This window comes from Impatiens glandulifera, chromosome 5 (assembly GCF_907164915.1).
Source record: "Impatiens glandulifera chromosome 5, dImpGla2.1, whole genome shotgun sequence".
In the NCBI taxonomy this organism is placed as follows: domain Eukaryota; kingdom Viridiplantae; phylum Streptophyta; class Magnoliopsida; order Ericales; family Balsaminaceae; genus Impatiens; species Impatiens glandulifera.
In genome coordinates, this window is record NC_061866.1 from 46855396 (window position 1) to 46875439 (window position 20044).

Below are 20044 nucleotides of genomic sequence, written 5' to 3' on the forward strand. Positions count from 1 at the left end.
TGAAACTATTTATATGCATAAATGTGTAGTTTGGAAGAGTGAAGCAACTAACTTCTTATAAAAGCTACTAAATGAGGACAATGAATGTGATTCCTATCTCTATATCTCTTTAATTATGAGGTCCCCATGAAGAAGAGATTGAAAAGAAGTAGAATCAAACGTGGATGCACAATCTATAATACAATACCATAGCTTAATTAATCGCTTAAGTCATGTTCGTGAATCCAACTAAGATTTCCACAGTTAGATTAAGAGATTGAAAAAAAGTTTTGGGGATTTGTTTTTTCCTCTAAACAGGACAAAGAAATTGATGGTTCAGCTGATGAAGGTTGTTTTCTTCCCCATTGATGCCTTATTTTCAGTTCCCATCTTCTGGGGAAGGAACTGAACTTGACTGGTGATGGTAAATTGGAAATTTTGAATACTTATTTTTTCTTATTTAAAAAAAATAAATAAATAAGATTTTGTATTGTTAAATTAAAATCTATTTACTAATATTGATAAACTTTGATGATATTTTGTAACAAATAAAGTTTGCTAAATTGAAAATTTATTTAAAATTATATTATTATTGGTGTTTTATACTTTGTAAGATTACAATAATGGTGTATAAAGTTTGGTGAAATATTCAAAATGGGGACATAAACCTAATTTTTTTTATCACTTTTAAATTATATTCTTGAATATCTTGTACAAGAATTATAAACTATAAACCAATCAATAGTGACAAAATTAATATTTAGTAAATTAGTTGAATAGTATATCTAATAACCTAGTGTTAATAACAATAATCATCAGATTGTTTTATATTCTGAGTTTGTTTTACTGAATTTTGGAAAAATCATTGTTTAAATTAGGTTTTTTCAGTTTAATTAATACATAAAAGGAGGTTTCTTATTTAGTTGAAAATTAGTTTTTCGCGTGATATGGATATATATTATTTGCAGAAATTAACTAATATGACTTCATATAATATAGGAGAAGTTTGAGATTCTAAATTTCTGTAAAAAAAATTCGTTTTTTTAAGTGTCGTGAATGGAGGGATCTTGATGGATAATTGATACATGAAAAAGTCATTTTATAATGTTTTAGGAAGAGGTGTAGACTAATTTATGACAATATAGAGATTTTTTCTTAAAAATCAGTAAAGATGATTGGTGAAATCATTGTTTTTTTTAGAATTCCTGAACTTGTTAATGTTAGATTTTTATGTTATGTTTATTGATGAATATTTTTTTATTTATGTTTTATCATTACTTTCAAATAATTAATCCTGAATAATTTTGCATCAACTTAATATATAGAAAAAACAATTCAAATATTAACAAACAAACTCTTAAGTATTTTTTTTCTCTTTTTTTTTTTCTACCATAATTGAAGGCATTAATGGCTCTTTAATGGCCACAAGTTCCCCCATCCCATTGATCATATATCGATGTTCTTTTTTTCTTTTTTTTTTAGAGACTATAAATCTTGTTACAAATTCCCATATTGTGTTTGACTTTATTGGGAACTCCTTATGGAGTCTTCACAAAGTCTACAGAAACGAGCAAATGAATCAAAGTTCTTAATGCGTTAACTCGAGAGTCGTGTCTAAATAATTGAAGGTTACGATTCGATTCTAACTATAAATTGTGCAAACTTCTTACATTACAAGAAAAAATAAGTAACATTGTTGATCTGACTATCTTTTGTAAGTTGAGAGTGAATACTTCTTTGTTAAGAAAATTGGCAATTGCAAGATGTATTGGACATATGATATCACCCCAACCCAACCGAATGAGTGTACTCCACTCACCTTTTTTTTTATTCTCAATGACATATGAATCAGGATTAAATATATAAATTAAATATAATTGGTCTAATTTGTTAACACTTTTTTTGATTTGATTCAAAACTTGGTCTCATTTGTATATAACTATTTTTATTTATTTATTTATGTCTCCTATATAAGTTTTAAATTTAGCTAGAGACACATATTAATATATTTTTTTCAGAAAAGATTAAAAAATGTTTCTAAATGGGTAATTTATATTATATCTTCTGAAACAAAGGCTAATTAGTTAATTTAAGTAATAAATTATTCTTAAGTGGTAAGTGCAATAACTTTTTCCCTTAGTTAATCCAATATGGGGGAATATGGCTGGTGATTTGTTTCCTTGTTTGGTTGGGATTCTGATTCTCCATGGACAAAATCACCTATATATCTTCCTACAATAGTCATTTAAATATTTTATTCCATTATAATGTACTTTTTATGCATAAATATTTCACTTTTATCTGGCATTATTCATGTGGCCGAAGTTGGCAAAGGAGCTAAGAGTTGTTCCATCGGTTAAGTCAATCTCTTGCACCAACATCACTAGTAAATATACCAAGGTTCTTAGTTCTTACTCACTTTTTCTTTTATGAGGACGTCGATTGCTCCCCCTTCAACAATGTCACGTGATTAGACCAAGAGAAGGCAGCAACGAACTTACGAACTTATAATGGGCTAACAAGAAAGGAATACACCATGATTGAGATAAGGGTGAAAGATTGTAACAAAAAAAATTTATAATATAGGTCAAATCTTATAATAAAGAGAAAAGAATTGAACCAACCTAAAAAAATCGAACAAGACAGAACAAAACAAACTCAAAATATAAAGAGAAAAGAATCATGTAGATTATAATGCAATGTCAACAATGAAACACACCTAAACAAACTCAAAAGAAGTTTCATTATAGTCTAAATTGTTAAGCTGGGGTGATTATTGTGATGATAGCTAGAGATAAATCTTATATGACCTAATAATTGGTTGGTGTAATTATTTGTTTGGTTCTTATTTTTTTTATTTTCACATTATTGAATTATTTATACAAGCTTGTTAAACACATTATGATTGAAAAAAATCAACATATTTATAATTGAAATGGTTGATGGTAAATATAATTTAATTTAATAACAAATTTAAAATTGCTATACAAATACCAACTTAATCATTGAGTGATGTCATATATTGAATTACATATGCACTAATTTAGAGAAACTTAATAGAGTAAACTTAGTCAGCAAGAGCTTGTTTGATGTTGCTTTTTTATTTTTATCAAAAATTCATACATTACAATAATTCAATTCATTACAAACCTACTTTTACATAAATTAATAACCCAATTAAAAGACAAGCTCTAATAATAAACTTCCAATTGTGGGTTATTCAGTTCAAATTCATTAAAAAAACATTTTAGTTAAAGTGAAATATCATGTGTTGCACAAACTGGCATGAAAAAAGAATTAGATTCTATATATTTTGATTCGACATGACTAAAATATATAATTTATCATTAATTAAATATTGGTGTAAGCAAACATTACATTAATTATTTGTGTGACACGAATGAATGCATCATGAATTACTGCGTGGACAGCAATAATATTGTCAAATGGTCTTTCCAGTAAATTAATGTAATTATGTAGATCTACAGATCATGTCCCGGACCATATCTTTTAATATTCTTTTACCTCTATATATATCTCTAAATTAAATATTTCATTTATAATTCATAAATGATTCTACACATGATGAATGCTATGTATCACTTACTCAAGAACTTTTTTTTAACTTTTGTTGTTGGATAACAAGATTCTCTCTCAAAGTTTTTGAAGTTGACATAAAATTTAATGAGAATAAAATCTAGTTCTTTATGATTTACGATTATTTAGATTATTTAGTCGTGTTAATTTGTGACTTTGAGCAAATCATGAGTAGTTTCGATGAGCCATTTGTTTTATTTTTTGTTGGATGATTTCAAAGGCGACATTAAAATGACTTTGCAAGGTTTGTTAATGAAAGGGTTCGATTTTGAATAAATTCTTAATAATGACGTCATATTCTTGATATTGCTAGAGTAATCCTTTTGTCTGAATTTGATTCTCTTACAATATTTATTGGAATAACATAAGTTTGGTTGATGCCTATCAGGGCTTGTTTGATGTTAGCGCTTTCAGAAGGAGGACTTTCCCGATTAGAGAGTTGTTTTTTTATCCTTAAAATCGTTGGTGGTTATTTGAAAAGTTTTTAACAAATATATGAATAAGAAAGTAGATTATTTTCAATGGTCGAATTATTATAATGTATTTTATTTAAATTTTAATAAAATAAAGTTAAGATATTTTAATATTTTGATTGATAAATTTAATAATTAATTTGATAATAAATAATAAAAATTAAATGTTAAAAATTGAAAGAAAAATGTAAATCAAACAACTCTAAGAAGGTGGAGTTTGATGTGGAGATGATGTGATTTAACATGTCCACTTTTCTTTTTTGGATGATCTTTTCAATAAAAAATAAATTTAGAATGTCATATTATGCGAATTTGTATTGCTTTTTAAGTGACCAAGCTACGTCAATCTTTAATATATAGACAATAAGGCCAATTATATTTTATTTTATTATTCCTTTTTAGTAAAGAAGTACTCTAAATTCTAATTAAAACATTTTAAATTATAATCCGTGACTTTTAATTTTTGTAGAACTCATTTTTGTCCCTTCTTGAACTATTTTAATAGGCTAAAAGAAGACTAATTTTAATCTATTGGAATTGTTTCTATTATTTTAACAAGAACTCAAATGAATTATCATCATATATATAGCTAGTTTTTGGCTCTTTTCTTTTACTTATTTTTTATATAATAAAAATCATAATAATACAAACAAAAATGTCATGAAAACAACAAAATTAAAGAAAGTAATTGATTTTCAAACGGGAAAACAACATAGCTCGCAAATCTACACAATCAATTTAACCAGATGAGTAGAACTTGACGGCTGACGAACTCGAAATCAGGATCTCAAAGAGACTAGGGACATGAGTTATCCTCCTCCTTTGTGTGACTAGGCTAGAAGAAGAGATTTGTAGACTATTCTTGATACCAATAAATTAGTACTTGTAACAATTTATCTTATTTAGCATCAAGATTTGGTCAAAATTAAACGAATGTAATGACGAAAGTTCACATTAGTTTTGTTACTATATATTTTTTAGAGCTTTTAATACATTCAACCAGTAATGCAAAGATATTATAACAAAATTGTTCCCCAATTCAAAATATTATTCTCAAATGTTATCTTTATATATAACAAAATTTAAAATATATAAAGTATCAATACACCAATAAAATTTTAAATTTACTATAATATAAATTTAATAAACTTTATCAAAGACTTACTTTTGGACGTTAAAGAACTATAATTAGGTACCATATACCTTTAAAAAAACTTTTAAAAAAATAGTGATTTTGTATACAATAAAATTGGGCAAAGCAGTGAAATAATACTATTTTTATTTTTGTAAAAAAGAGAGTAGAATATTCGAAAATAACATTAAGCTAACCTATATCGTAAATCGTAATCAACAATTCATTCATTTTTAGGACCAATTATGAATATTAAATTTATTCAAAAATATAACCAAATTATTTTTTAGTATACATCTAATTTTTTAAACGACAATAATAATAGCAAGAATAAATTTTCAGAACAAAAAAAGTTGTACAAAGTTATTGTATGTAAACTTCAGCAAATTAATATATTTAACATATGTTTTGGTTGTGTTTTAATGTTTCAATTGAATTTGAGCGTAGTTTGATTAACTTATTTGATTTGTATTAATTTGATTGTTTTCTTATTATATACAATTTTTAGGGTAGTATATATAATAATTAGATGAATGAAAATGAATCTTACTTTAAAAAAATATAAATTATTATTTGTACTAATTAATTTCAAATAACAATTATTCTTAACGTTTTAAATAAACAAGGAGAACCCATATGGCTAAATTAGACAAAGAAGATATTTTTAATTTTTCAACTTTCTTTTATTTATAAATATCTGCAATAATGTTAAAAATTAACTAAATAACGGAGAATCCAAAAACCCAAATATTGGTCAAATACAATTTTGTTCATTTTATTTGACGTCAAATTGTTTAACTAACAAGTCGTAATTTTCTACCTAGTGTTTTATGTCATGAAGAAAATCAGAAAAATAATTAAGGATGGAGACAATTAATTATCTCTACAAATATATACAAGCAATTCAAATTGAAATTGGGTTCCTTGTAAAATATGTAAATTAATTTTATAAATCTATAGCAATTATGAAATAGGACAAAAATGTCATTATTAGTCAAACATAATGAATGCATTATTATTATTATTATTATTATTAAGAATAGAATGTATGAGTGATGTCGTTTTCTAAATATAAATATATATTTATTTAGTTTATTTAAGAATTAAGACCTTATTAGATAAAGATATTTAAAAATCTTTTCATTATCAATCAAGTTAATCGAAATATTTTATTTTAAAAAATCATTTTTTATTAAATATTAATATCTTATTTTTTCACTTAATAATCCTTTTATTTTTAATTTCAAAATCAAACAATTTATTTAAATAATTTAATAATTAAATTAATTAAACTTCAATAAAAAAATAATAAAAAATACCTTATCAATCAAATGTCCATAGTTTTTAAGAGATTGTTATCAATTTTTATTTAAAATATTGAATAAAAAGGCATGACATGATATTGTAGTAATGTTAATTTTCTACCTTTAAAACAATGATACGAGGAGTTTATATATTTAGATTTTCATTCAAATTATATTTAGTTGGAGAAATTGTTGAACTCTTTATAATGTTATTATTATGATGTTTTTTTAAATTCGTTCAGAAAAGTCGATAGAATTGATCGGAATTTAATCGTTCTTTTCGAGGATTTACGAGCTCGATAACGTATTTTATATGACATTATTTGTCGTTGTATTTAAACGATTATTATTTTTAATATATATAACCATTTTAAAAATAAAATAATAATAAATAATTAAAAGGGTTATAAGAATATAAGATGATATTCAATGAATCAATGCTAATAATATTCATCCAGTGGAAATCCATTCAACAACACTACCCTAATTATGTTCGCTTTTAGATATTGCACAATCCATACGCCAAAAGTCACAAAAGATGATTGGTATATGCTGACTAGAGCTTAATTGATATTGGATTTTTTTTAGGATTTTTATAGAATTTTAAAAGAAAATTGTTTGATAAAAAAATATTTTTTTTATAATCTTTATATGATGCATTAATAAAACGTTTTTTTCATTGAAAATTTAATTCATACTCACAATGACACTGTGATAGAGGAAAATCATGAGAAATAAACTATGGATTTTTTTTTATTTGTAAGTAAATGAAAAAAAAAAAGCTAGAAAAATCATTCATAACTCATAAGGTATTGAAAATTTTGAAACTAAATTTTTTACTGGATTTTTCATTGGGTCATTTGGGCCCTAACTTTTTGGGCTCATGTTGGACATCCATTGCTTTCCATGTTCATTTTATTCTCACTCTCTATTTTTGTATTTATTCGTCTATTATTATATTTTTCTGTTTTTAATTTAAAATAATTTAGAATTAATTCTCCTATGATAGTCTTTATCATAAAATGAAAAGTTAACATCCCATTTCAAGTTTTATAATATCTGCATTTCCTATTTTCATTGTTTCTATTGAATAATAAGTCTAGTAATTATAAATAAGATAAAAAAGAATTAGAATATAAAATTGTTATTATGTACAAATAAAATCAAAATCAGTAGTAAAACTTCTATATTTTATTGAGTAATTTTATGTTTTATAATAATATGTATTAATTAAGTTAGAGGTTTTTTTTAAGAGATGTCTATTCTTTTTTCTCGAGAATGCTGGATTCCATAACTATTTTGGAGTGCGACTAAGAGAGTAAAAACAAGTTAAGTTGCTCGTGAGTAACTCGTCAAGTTCGAGCTTTATATTTATAGTTTGATTAGCTCACGAGTAGCTCGTTTTATAAATATTTATAATATATATATATATATATATATATATATATATATATATATATATATATATATATATATATATATATATAATAGAAATTTTAAGCATCTTTTTATCCTCTAGGTAAGCATCTTCCTTCAAACTCATACTCTCTTTATTCATCTTTTCCTTTTTTAAATCAAAGGAGAAAATTGATCTTAGACATATGTGATTTCATACCTCAATTTTGAATAAAATATGAAATTTTAATTAATAAAATTTAATTTTCTAGTTTATCGAGTTCGAGCTTGAGTAGATCGAATCGTTAACGAGCCGAGTTTGAATATATATAATACAAATCGAGATGAATTCGAATAACATGACACTCGATTCGACTTGTTTACACTCTTAAATGCGATTGATCTTTGAGCTTGCTAGGCTTTAACCCAATAACTCAATGATGTCTTATGTGAATGAAAACTTGAAACTTCAGAACTGATTTTGTTTATTTAAAATTCATTTTGCATGATCATCCCATATATGAAAATTCAGTTATTTCAAAGTTAGAGTTCAAAATTCTTTTTTTAAATAAACATGGGTTCAAATTTCATAACAACATTCAAAATAAATAAAAAATGATTGTAACAAGTAACTACTCTACTCTATATCATTATAAGTTAAGAGTAATTGAATAGTTGAATGAAACACCTTTCAAATAGAAAATTAAACTATATATTGAACTTGTTACATAAGTATACATACATAATGCAAGTAATTAAGAATGATCTATCCTTATAATTAATGTATTAGAACATACCATTAATAAATAAAAACACAAATAATTAATAACATCATCATCCAACTCTAATATCTGCTCTGCCCATATCTTCATTCACTTCCTTAATCCTTCGTTTCTGATTCCTCTTCTCTCTTTTCTTCATCTTCATCTTCTTCCTCTCGCCGTGGACCTGGTTTCCATTGACATTGGCAAGAACTATGAACAAGAAGGTTGCAGCAGCAACTCCAAATGAACTCCATTTCCATATCTTCTTTCTTCTTCCTCCATCTCCATCTTCATCTTCCCTAACTTCTTCTTCTTCTTCATCCTCACTCTTCTTCTTCTTCTTAAAATCCAAATCAATTTCAGGAAACCCAGTTCTGCTAGACTTTGGGGAATCCATTTTAATGTCGACAAATTCATTTTCCTTCATCATCATTAATTTCTTGAAGGAAACTTGGGTATTAACAACAACAGTACCCATCTCTTCTTCTACTTGAATTGGACGGAGATCATCGACGATCTGTTTCGCCGGTGGTAATTGATCGGGAAATTTATGGGATGGGGATAGAAAGTAATTATTAGTCATATAATCAATTGGGTTGGACCCATATCTTCTTATTCTTCTCCCATCATCGTGGATTTGTAAGAACTCGTCGTCGGAGAGGAGCTCCCATTCATCAAGATCCATTTTTTTTTTATCTGGAATTACAAAAGACAATGGAATTTATATATGAAAAAAAAGTAAGGAAAGCAAAACACTTTTGAACTTCTCTCTCCTTCGTGGTTCTTCGTGGTCCAGTTGAGTGGAGTGATGGGAGAGATTACTTCCATTCCATTCAACCGCTTCTCTTTATTTATTTATTTATTTAGTAATATCAATTTAATTTTGGGTATTTTGAGAATGAAACATCTTATCCTTATCAAAGGGGACAAAACCTGGAATACTCATTTTTCTTTCTTCATTTATTAGAATATATAATAAAAATTATTATTATTATTATTACAACGTTTATTTACATTCGTTTCGAGAAATCGGTGAAAATAATGAAAGAGTTATTCGTGTTTTTTAGACTTACGAGCTCAATCAAGTTATTGAACAAGAAAACCAAAATAAATCACGAATCAGGATAGACTACACACGAAAGTTAATTTAATAAAATATATATATATATATAATTTACTAGTTTTTTAACCATAAACTATTTAACATAGTAAATAAAATTTGAAAACTTTTATTTGGTCAGCAGCCATGATGGTATATTATTTTATTTTGTGTAATTTTAAGATTGGTTGTGTTTAAATTATTTTTAATATATATTAACCATTTAAAAAAAAATTGTGTAACTAAAATAATAAAAAAAAAAACTATAATTTAGAGTAATAATTTTTCATTGAAACAAAAGAATATAATAGTTATCTTTTTTTTTTTTTCATATAGAATCTTAAAAAGGATTTAAGTTGTTTAGGATAATATAGTTAATTATGGGCAACACATTGGAATTGAAAGCCTTAATGATTAAGTTTCTTTATAAGAATCAAACTTTAACAAAAGGGAGAAAATGTATACAAGAAGATATTACAATATATTTTATAAACAATATTATCATAAATAGTCCATATATAGAGACATAACAAAATCACCTTGAACTTTATTCTATGATAGATCTTTTTAATTCAAAATATTGTTTAATAAAAAATATATTTTATTTGAATTAAATTATAAAATATATATATTTTTTTATAATATTTTTTTTCATTGAATTTTACGGTTTAAGACATTTTTTATACAAGATAGAATGCTTCTTTAGTCCAATTAGATCAAGAGAAAGATTAAACATAAGGAGATTTTTTTCCACAAACTTTTCATATTGGTAGGGCAGAAACAAATATCACCGTTTAATAAGCGTTATGAGTTGACAAAATATTAATAATTTTATGTGACTTTTTGTTAGGCTAGTTTTGTATTATTATTTGTTTTGTTAAAAAAAAGTTATGGGAATTAAATAATCTATCTAAAAATTATTTTTTTTGGGATTAATTAATAAGGATTAGGCGTTATTAACAATGTAATTCTTACTGATAATATACATTAATAAATGAAATCGACAATTTACATATTTTTGCATTTGTCGAGGTGACTCATAAGTCATATCTATGACTATGATTCACGAGAGTCCTTATATAATTTTTGAATAATTTAAATTGAGGTCCGCCCACCCTAAAAAAAATGATCTTTTTTTAATTACAAGCCCCATAATTTTTTAAATAGTTTAATTTAATAAACTATATTTATATATATATATATATATTTTAAAAAGACAACTTATATTTATACTTTCTTATTTTATCCATAATTTTCTCATTATATTTTTAAATTTATCCCGAATTTTTTTAAAGCTCACCCAACTTGAATTACTCGAAGTGGTTGATATATCATACCTAAATTTTTGGTAACGATCCTTATTATTTTATGGTGGAAATATAAAAAAAAACTCAAAAAATACAATATTATTTATAATGTTATTATTACAACAATTTATATGATCAATACCGAAAAACCAATAAAGTCGTTCCCCTACTAGCTCGATAATTTGGTGAACAAGTTTTTTTTTTCTTACTTTCATATTTTGTGATTTTTTAATTCTTTTTTCTTATATAATTTCTGTCTTAAAAATCAAATACTTTCATCATTATTCTTGTACACTAATCATTTTACTTATTTATCAAAATATCTTAGGTAAATATTAAAAATTAAAAACTGAATCAGATATATATTTTGTTTTTCAAATTTCAAAAATGGACATTAATTATTATATTAAATTTTCCCGCCCTCCTCACTGTACAATAACCGTTACGATTCAGCAATATATATATCCGTCGGCAAATAGATCGTGGAAAGAGAGTGAACGGAAGTTATATATTACGATCCTGGGGAGGAAGACAAAGAGTTGCAGAGAAAGAGATCGAGAATCCATAGACAAAGATGAGAGAAATCATTAGTGTTCACATTGGTCAGGCTGGAATTCAGGTCGGCAATTCTTGCTGGGAGTTATACTGTCTCGAGCATGGAATTCAGCCTGATGGCATCATGCCTAGGTAAAATTCATTATCTTACAACATGGGTTATGTTTTTTTTTTTCGATTCACGATCTGCTTCTGTTTATTTTCCTTCGGATCGGTGAACTTTTCGTTTTTGGATCGGATTGTCGTTTCTTATAATTTGTTAGATCTGTAGTTGAATGTAAGTAAATGAATTCTCTAGATCTCGTGTAGAATGTTTCTAATAAGGTATATATATATATATATCAGAAAGATAAAATATTTGGACAAAAACAAGTGGTGGGTAAAAGGAATTAGCAGATTTTCTCTAGTTCTGCAAATTTGATTAGATCTTGGTGTTCTATGTATTAGAAAGTACATGATGAATGTTAGACACTCGAATGATATCTGGTTTGAACTCTTGATTGGTTGCAGTGACGAATCAGTTGGTATTGCCCAAGATTCATTCAATACTTTCTTTAGCGAAACCAGTTTGGGGAAGCATGTACCCAGAGCAGTATTTGTTGATCTTGAGCCCACTGTGATTGATGAAATTAGAACTGGGACTTACAGACAATTGTTTCACCCCGAACAACTTATTTCAGGCAAGGAAGATGCTGCTAACAATTTTGCTAGAGGGCACTACACAGGTAAAATATGATTGATTGGTTTAGATGGATGAAATATGAAGTGCTAGCCATTTCATATGTTAATAAATTGTTGCATTTCGATTGATTGTTACAGTTGGCAAGGATATTGTTGACGTATGCCTAGACAGAGTGAGAAAGTTAGCTGATAATTGCACTGGTCTTCAAGGATTTCTGGTCTTTAATGCTGTTGGTGGAGGAACTGGATCTGGGTTAGGGTCATTGCTTCTTGAACGCTTATCTGTAGATTATGGGAAAAAATCCAAACTTGGTTTTACAATTTATCCTTCTCCTCAGGTATAGATAAATAATATAAAAACCAACATTCATCAAAAGGCTAGGTCTTGATGTCTTGATAAACATTTCTATCCAATATTTGCAGGTCTCAACTGCTGTTGTGGAGCCTTATAACAGTGTGTTATCTACTCATGCACTCTTAGAGCACACTGATGTATCCATCCTTTTGGATAATGAAGCCATTTACGATATCTGCAGGAAATCGTTAGACATTGAAAGACCAACTTACACAAACTTGAACCGCCTGATATCCCAAGTCATTTCATCTTTGACAACTTCTTTAAGGTTTGATGGAGCTATTAACGTTGACATAACTGAATTCCAGACCAACCTTGTACCATATCCTCGAATCCATTTCATGCTTTCATCTTTGGCACCTGTGATATCATCTGCAAAAGCTTACCATGAACAACTATCTGTACCCGAAATCACGAATGCTGTATTTGAACCCTCTAGTATGATGGCTAAATGTGACCCGAGGCATGGAAAATACATGGCTTGTTGCTTGATGTACCGTGGAGATGTTGTGCCCAAGGATGTTAACGCTGCTGTAGCCACAATCAAGACTAAACGTACAGTTCAATTTGTTGACTGGTGAGTTGATAATTAGTTTTAATTGGTGTTAATTTGAGGCCTAAAATAGAAAAGGAAATGAACATTTTTTTACATGGCAGGTGTCCAACAGGATTCAAATGTGGTATTAATTACCAGGCTCCTAGTGTTGTGCCTGGGGGAGATCTGGCAAAGGTTCAGCGTGCTGTTTGTATGATAAGTAACAACACGGCGGTTGCTGAAGTGTTTTCAAGAATTGACCACAAATTTGATTTGATGTATGCGAAGAGAGCATTTGTGCATTGGTATGTGGGAGAAGGGATGGAGGAAGGGGAGTTTTCGGAGGCGCGTGAAGATCTTGCTGCGCTCGAGAAAGATTATGAGGAGGTTGGTGCAGAAGGTGGTGAACTAGAAGATGATGATGATCAGGGCGAAGACTATTGAATCCAAATCAAATTAATAATAATGAAAACTAGAGCTTTTGAATCTCAAAATAGGAAAATACTTGTTTGTTTGTTTATTGTTGTGGTTTAAAATTGGTGTATTGATCCAGGTTCTTCCTGGCATGACCTATTTTCTATAGCACTTTGGCTTATTGAGATGATTCACGAATGCTTATTTTAACTATCTACACTTTGATGACATTTTTCTGAGAATCAAACTCATAATAACTTTTCTATTGTCATGGATCATTTGAAAAAGTGAGCAATGAAACTAAATTGGAGTATTGATCCCATAAGTCAGGATTAAGGTTGACTCCTAAAAACTTTCGATTTCGAGCCTTTATCTGAAATATCATTAACTTTTGTGATGGAAGTCAAAATCTTTGTGTGGATCTATGAAGACTCATGGCAATTGAAGACTCTTGAAGACTTTGTTACATACAACTAACTTTCAAAAGATGCACAATGATTACAACTAACAATGTTGATAGTTTTTTTGACCAGCAGATGTACAATGATTACAAATAACAATGTTGATAGTTTTTTTGACCAGCAGATATATATTCAACGGCAAGAGGCAGCCACGTCAAATATCATAAAAGAAGAAAAAAAACTATAGAAAAAGATCAATTGAAGCTCTAAAAAACAGTAAAGCAAATTGAAAGAAACATATCATTATTGCAAGATCCACAAATATTAAATCATATTCTATTGATTTCTTCAATGGCCACAATTTAAGGCCTCATATTATAATATTAGTTTAAAAATTCAAAATTGAGTGAATCCACATACAAGAATTGAAGCACAAATTAAAGTATAACAACCAACAAGATGACAAGCGAAATTCAAGCTTAAAACAAATAGGCTACTACTCATTTATAGCAAAACTCCGACATATATGGCAGAAAGCAGCAAGAATTAACGGTTAGCTTTGGCAACTCTTTCAATTTCATCCTTCTTCTTGATTGCATAGCTAAAATCAAAACAAACAAAAAACACAAAACATTAAGGCCCCAGAATATTCAATCAGGCATTTGGGCCATTAAGAAAAAAAGAATTTTACCTATTGGATGATCCCTTGGCAGCATTTATAAGTTCATCAGCAAGGCATTCAGCAATAGTCTTGATATTCCTGAATGCACTTTCACGTGCACCAGTTGTAAGAAGGTAGATAGCTTGGTTAACACGTCTTAAAGGTGATATATCAACAGCTTGACGTCTAACAACACCAGCTGAACCAATTCTAGTAGCATCTTCTCTCGGCCCACTAACAAAAATACACTAGTTCAGATTAAAATTGCAGCAGGATAGAAAATGAACCATCAGGGGAACAAGAATGTTTAGATGATCGACATTAAGGGAAATAAGATGAAATCTAGAATAGCATAATTTTAAGTGTTTTCAGAAAATAATTGTTGAACAAACTTGGCTATTGTTCCCCTTACCTGTTGATTACAGCATCAACAATGACTTGAATGGGGTTAAGGTCAGTCAACAAGTGAATAATTTCCATTGCATGCTTAACAATGCGAACAGCCATAAGCTTCTTTCCATTGTTTCTCCCGTGCATCATCAAGGAGTTTGTAAGCCTCTCTATAATGGGGCATTGAGCTTTCCTGAACCGCTTGGCTGAGTACCTTCCAGCTGTGTGAGGAACAAATGTAGCCTTGGCAGTGGACACAGCAACGTAATCCTCCAAAGCAATGTCACCAACCTGTATCACCCCATAATTAAACAAGCTTCAGTTATTAAATAATATCCAACATGTACAAATTGTAAGTGCATAAGATAAAATAGAATAATAATCATGTGAGAAAACCATTGTAAGACTATTCATATATTGTAATGATAATGTAACAGAAGAGCCAAACTTGTAGATCCATGTAAGTGGAATACAAGCATTAAACTCCTGCATTAGTTTATGGGTGAAAAATGCTTGGAGATTATTGTCTATCAGATAACAGAAGGTAAAATCTCCATAACCAATAGCCATTCTCCTTCCCCAAAGAATCTTAAGAATTTACAACCTGATTTGCATGGAACTCTAAATGCAGTAAGTTCTGAAAGATACATTTACTAAATGAATCAGGACAGACCAGGATACTTAGCAAACAAATTTCCAGGGTTCAAAACACATAATCTAAAACAAACCTAATTCTTTAGGTTTATTTAAGCTTGATACTACTATAATGCAATAATAATGTGACAGAATAGCCAAACTTGTTGAACCATATATGTGGAATACAAGCATTAAAATCCTGGATTATTATCTGGGGTAAAACACTTGGGGATCGTTGTCTGTCAGATAATATGAGACAAAAGCCTCATGACCAATAGCCATTCCCCTTCCCCTAAGTAATAAATGCAGTTAGGCTGGTTTATTCAGGAACATAAAATTCTATTGCATCTATGGCATTAATTTAGAAAGATTCATTTACTAATTGATTACTAAAGACAAGATTAATTAACAAACTCAAATCCAGGGGACAGAACTTGTAGTCTAAGACAAACATAATATTTATGTAATGCATGAATGTAACAGAATAGCCAAACTTGTTGAACCATATAAGTGGAATACAAGCATTAAAATCCTGGATTATTATCTGGGGTAAAACACTTGGAGATCATTGCTGTCAGATAATATGAGACAAAAGCCTCATAACCAATAGTCATTCCCCTTCCCCAAAGTAATGAATGCAGTTAGCCTAGTTTATTCAGGAACATACAATTCTATTGCATCTATGGCATTAATTTAGAAAGATTCATTTACTAAATGATTACTAAAGACAAGATTAATTAACAAACTCAAATCCAGGGGACAGAACTTGTAGTCTAAGACAAACATAATATTTATATAATGCATGAATGTAACAGAATAGCCAAACTTGTTGAACCATATAAGTGGAATACAAGCATTAAAATCCTGGATTATTATCTGGGGTAAAACACTTGGAGATCATTGCTGTCAGATAATATGAGTCAAAAGCCTCATAACCAATAGCCATTCCCCTTCCCCAAAGTAATGAATGCAGTTAACCTAGTTTATTCAGGAACATACAATTCTATTGCAAATATAACATTAATTTAGAAAGATTCATTTACTAAATGATCACTAAAGACAAGATTAATTAACAAACTCAATTACAGGGGACAGAACTTGTAGTCTAAGACAAACATAATATTTGTATAATGCATGATAATGTAACAGAATAGCCAAACTTGTTGAACCATATACGTGGAATACAAGCATTAAAATCCTGGATTATTATGTGGGGTAAAACACTTGGAGATCATTGACTGTCAGATAATAGGAGGCAATAGCCCCCATAACCAATAGCCATTCCCCTTCCCCAAATACATAAATACAGTTAGACTGGTTCATTCAGGAACATACAATTCTATTACATATATGCCATAAAATCCACTAACTAAATGAATCACTCATGACATAGATTATTTAACAAACACAAATCCAGGGGAAAGATCTAGTCATCTAACACAAACCTATACTTTTATAATACAATGATAATTACATAATGTAACAGAAGAGCCAAACTTGCTGATCCATATAGACGGAATACAAGCATTAAACTCCTGTACTAGTTTCGGGGAAATGCTTGGAGATCTATGTCTATCAGATAATAGGAGAAAGAAATCTCTATAACAAATAGCCATTCCCTTTCCCCAAAACATATGTAAGAATCTATTATTTGCATACATTTCAAAGCGCATCAACAATGAGGGTACCAACAAGATGATTTTTGTAATAATTCAACATATGCTTCGAAAATCACTTGACTGAACTTTAAAAGAATCGAAATTTAAGATATATCTTTCTTCCGGAATAGACGTAACTTAGGGAAATCAAATCAAAGCAGTGAGGGATATAGAGAAACATACACTAACGCCGTCAAAACTCCATTTATTAAAGAGCTTGACCTCTGATTGAGACTGAATCGACTGAGGCTCTGTGACGACGGGAAGTTCCGTTTCTGTAGAGAGAAAAGCGTTAGAAATAAGCGTCACAGGCTGCAGATTCAAACGGTAGAGGGAAAGGAAAAGAAGAACAAACCCATTATTATCAAATCCGAAGAAGATGAAAATGCGGCCGACGGAACCCTAGTGCAATAGAGAAAGAGAAAAGCTTTAAAATATGTTCTTGCTTCAAAAAATTTATAGCTAATTAGCTAGGGCATACTGGACCGAATTATAATCTGACGAGGACAAGCCCACACTGGACCGGTTTTTTAGGGTTTAGGACATACTGGACCTTTTTTTTTTATATATATTTATATATATAGGAGCTGGGCTGGGCTGGGCCGGACCGAGTTTCTTTCTATGCCCTCCCCGATAGTATATATATATCAAAGATTCTTACAGGTCCAATGTACTCAAAGTTTCTAGGGTTCCTGGCTCCCTCTTAGGTTTCTTCTCAACTTTCTCTTCTTTTCTCGTCCAAGCTCCGACTTTGTGCAGTTTTTCATTTGCTTAGTTCTTTGTTGTTCAAAGGTTGCAAGCGTTCAGATACAATCCTTTCAAAAGATAACTGTCTGATATTTTGATATTGCAATTGTTGTTTGCTTGGTTTGTTTTGTTCCTGTCTCATTTGTTTTTCAAAATGTTGATATTGGGTTTCAAGATTAATGTTCTTTCCTTTGGAGGTCTGTGATGATTCGAATATTGCCTACATTGTCTGATCAATCTGTGATAGACTTTTCCTACTTTTCTGAGGCCTCTGAAAAATAGATCAACCTGTTTCTCTAGATGTTATCTTCCATGAGTTTCTTTTGTTCTTAGAGCTTGTTCATTTTTTTTTGTAGATGTTATCTTTCATTGTGTTTATTTATTTCTTACTTTTGAAGAGGCCTATGATGATTGAAAAATTGCCTACATTGTCTGATCAATATGTGATTGACTTTTCCAATTTCTCTGAGGCCTCTGTAAAAGTACAAGGTGTTTTTTGTTCATATTAGCTTACAAAAATCATCATTTTTTTATTTTGTAGATGTTGGCTATTATATGGTTCTTTAATTTTTATTTTTATGGAGGTCTATGATGATTAGAAAATTGCCTACATTGTCTGATCAATTTGTGATCGAATTTTCCTATTTCTCTGAGGCCTCTGAAAAAAAGTATTGAGTACTTTTTTGAGTATATACAAGGTGGTTTTTGTTCATGTTAGCTTACAAAAATTATTATGTTTTTTAGATGTTGGCTTTCATGTGGTTCTTTATTTCTTACTTTTGTGGAGGCCAATGATGATTATAAAATTGCCTACATTGTCTGATCAATGTGTGATTGAATTTTCCTATTTCTCTGAAGGCCTCCAAATAAGTATTGAGTACAAGGATTTTCTAGTCAAATTTCATAGTCAATGTTACTTTCTATTTAAATGACATTTCTCTTCTTGTTTTCATAAACATTATACTCTTCCTTCTTTGAGGCCTGTGATCTGAGTTTCTATTTTGCTGACAAATAATCAATTTTTTGTCTATTCAAATGTTTTGAATAAAATAAATAAAATTAACTAAATTTACATATTAATAAAAAGAATGAAAGCAAATGGGAGAGAGGTCAGAGTTCGATCCACTTTCACCACAAAGTTTTTTTTTAATTGAAAATTTTAAATAAACTATGTGACATTGGTAAAACAGAGTGATGATGTATATAAGAATTGAAATGATTTTGATATGTATAAATTTTTCTTTCAAAAGAGTTATGAGTGCAATTTGATTTAAATTGGATTTTATAAGAAACTTGATTTGAACATTTCAATTTCAATAAATATGAAAGTTGAAGAATATAGAATTTCACTAATATATTTATTTCTTTATGACAAAATTCAAATTAAATCAAATTGTACACAACCATTTTGAAAGAATAATTTATACATATTAAAATCGTTTCAATGTAAATACATATAATCTCTGTTTTATGTTACATGGTTTGTTTAAAATTTATAATTGAAAAAAAACTTTTGCAGTGAAGGTGGACATTGATCTTCAGTAGCTCTCCCAACTGAGTTTTTTCTATTTATTAATAAGTTTATTAAATTAATTTACATATTCGAACAAATTATTGCGTAGGAAACAATTGTGGTGCTTGGGATGGAATTGTGGCTGATGGTGGTGGGACGCATTTGTGGTACGTAGGATGTCACATACCCTTTTGCAAGTCACTTGGGAATGGACTTCAAATATTTGTGTACCACGCAATGCATTTGCGTACCACGCAATTCATTTGCGTATCCCCGGAAAATATTCACAAATCATTCCGAATATGCAAAAACTATACATTTCTCAGATCTCATAACATTTCAAAACAAAACTATATAACTCGCTAAAGCTTAAAACCCTAAACCCTAAAATTTTCATACTCAACATGCAAAGAAGAGGGAGGAGCAGTCGAACTAAGTTGAATGCAAT

At 28.9% G+C, this 20044-nt stretch overlaps 2 protein-coding genes and 6 non-coding genes across 8 annotated transcripts; 5 read left to right on the forward strand and 3 right to left on the reverse strand.

Moving 5' to 3' along the window:
* The first annotated feature begins 11530 nt into the window (after nucleotides 1-11530).
* LOC124939942 (tubulin alpha-5 chain-like) lies at nucleotides 11531-13780 on the forward strand. The gene is made up of 5 exons (XM_047480406.1): nucleotides 11531-11737; nucleotides 12116-12330; nucleotides 12425-12624; nucleotides 12710-13218; nucleotides 13299-13780. The coding sequence occupies exons 1-5, from the start codon at nucleotides 11625-11627 to the stop codon at nucleotides 13618-13620; spliced, it is 1359 nt and encodes a 452-aa protein (XP_047336362.1). The 5' UTR covers nucleotides 11531-11624; the 3' UTR covers nucleotides 13621-13780.
* Nucleotides 13781-14311: 531 nt separating this feature from the next.
* Nucleotides 14312-17760, reverse strand: LOC124937442 (40S ribosomal protein S5). Its single transcript, XM_047477706.1, has 5 exons — nucleotides 17692-17760; nucleotides 17520-17611; nucleotides 15065-15333; nucleotides 14683-14886; nucleotides 14312-14592 (listed from the first exon to the last, which is right to left on the reverse strand). The coding sequence occupies exons 1-5, from the start codon at nucleotides 17693-17695 to the stop codon at nucleotides 14538-14540; spliced, it is 624 nt and encodes a 207-aa protein (XP_047333662.1). The 5' UTR covers nucleotides 17696-17760; the 3' UTR covers nucleotides 14312-14537.
* On the reverse strand, nucleotides 15469-15578 carry LOC124940795. The gene has a single exon (XR_007099530.1). It is a non-coding gene; the product is annotated as a small nucleolar RNA snoR98 (small nucleolar RNA).
* Nucleotides 17154-17263, reverse strand: LOC124940794. Its single transcript, XR_007099529.1, has one exon. It is a non-coding gene; the product is annotated as a small nucleolar RNA snoR98 (small nucleolar RNA).
* Nucleotides 17761-18276: 516 nt separating the features above from the next.
* LOC124940784 lies at nucleotides 18277-18356 on the forward strand. Its single transcript, XR_007099521.1, has one exon. It is a non-coding gene; the product is annotated as a small nucleolar RNA SNORD34 (small nucleolar RNA).
* Nucleotides 18357-18479: 123 nt separating this feature from the next.
* LOC124940783 lies at nucleotides 18480-18559 on the forward strand. The gene has a single exon (XR_007099520.1). It is a non-coding gene; the product is annotated as a small nucleolar RNA SNORD34 (small nucleolar RNA).
* Nucleotides 18560-18663: 104 nt separating this feature from the next.
* On the forward strand, nucleotides 18664-18743 carry LOC124940785. The gene has a single exon (XR_007099522.1). It is a non-coding gene; the product is annotated as a small nucleolar RNA SNORD34 (small nucleolar RNA).
* A 123-nt stretch (nucleotides 18744-18866) lies between these two features.
* On the forward strand, nucleotides 18867-18947 carry LOC124940786. The gene has a single exon (XR_007099523.1). It is a non-coding gene; the product is annotated as a small nucleolar RNA SNORD34 (small nucleolar RNA).
* The last annotated feature ends 1097 nt before the right edge of the window (nucleotides 18948-20044 follow it).

What these genes read in the sequence shown, in the direction of transcription:
- LOC124939942 (XM_047480406.1), top strand. Translation starts at nt 11,625, where the DNA reads ATGAGAGAAATCATTAGTGTTCACATTGGTCAGGCTGGAATTCAGGTC. An exon ending in CAATTTATCCTTCTCCTCAG is followed by an intron (nt 12,625 to 12,709) that starts GTATAGATAAAT and finishes CAATATTTGCAG; the next exon opens with GTCTCAACTGCTGTTGTGGA. An exon ending in ACAGTTCAATTTGTTGACTG is followed by an intron (nt 13,219 to 13,298) that starts GTGAGTTGATAA and finishes TTTACATGGCAG; the next exon opens with GTGTCCAACAGGATTCAAAT.
- LOC124937442 (XM_047477706.1), bottom strand. An exon ending in GTTGATGCTGTAATCAACAG is followed by an intron (nt 14,887 to 15,064) that starts GTAAGGGGAACA and finishes TATTTTTGTTAG; the next exon opens with TGGGCCGAGAGAAGATGCTA. An exon ending in GCCAAGGGATCATCCAATAG is followed by an intron (nt 14,593 to 14,682) that starts GTAAAATTCTTT and finishes TTTTGATTTTAG; the next exon opens with CTATGCAATCAAGAAGAAGG.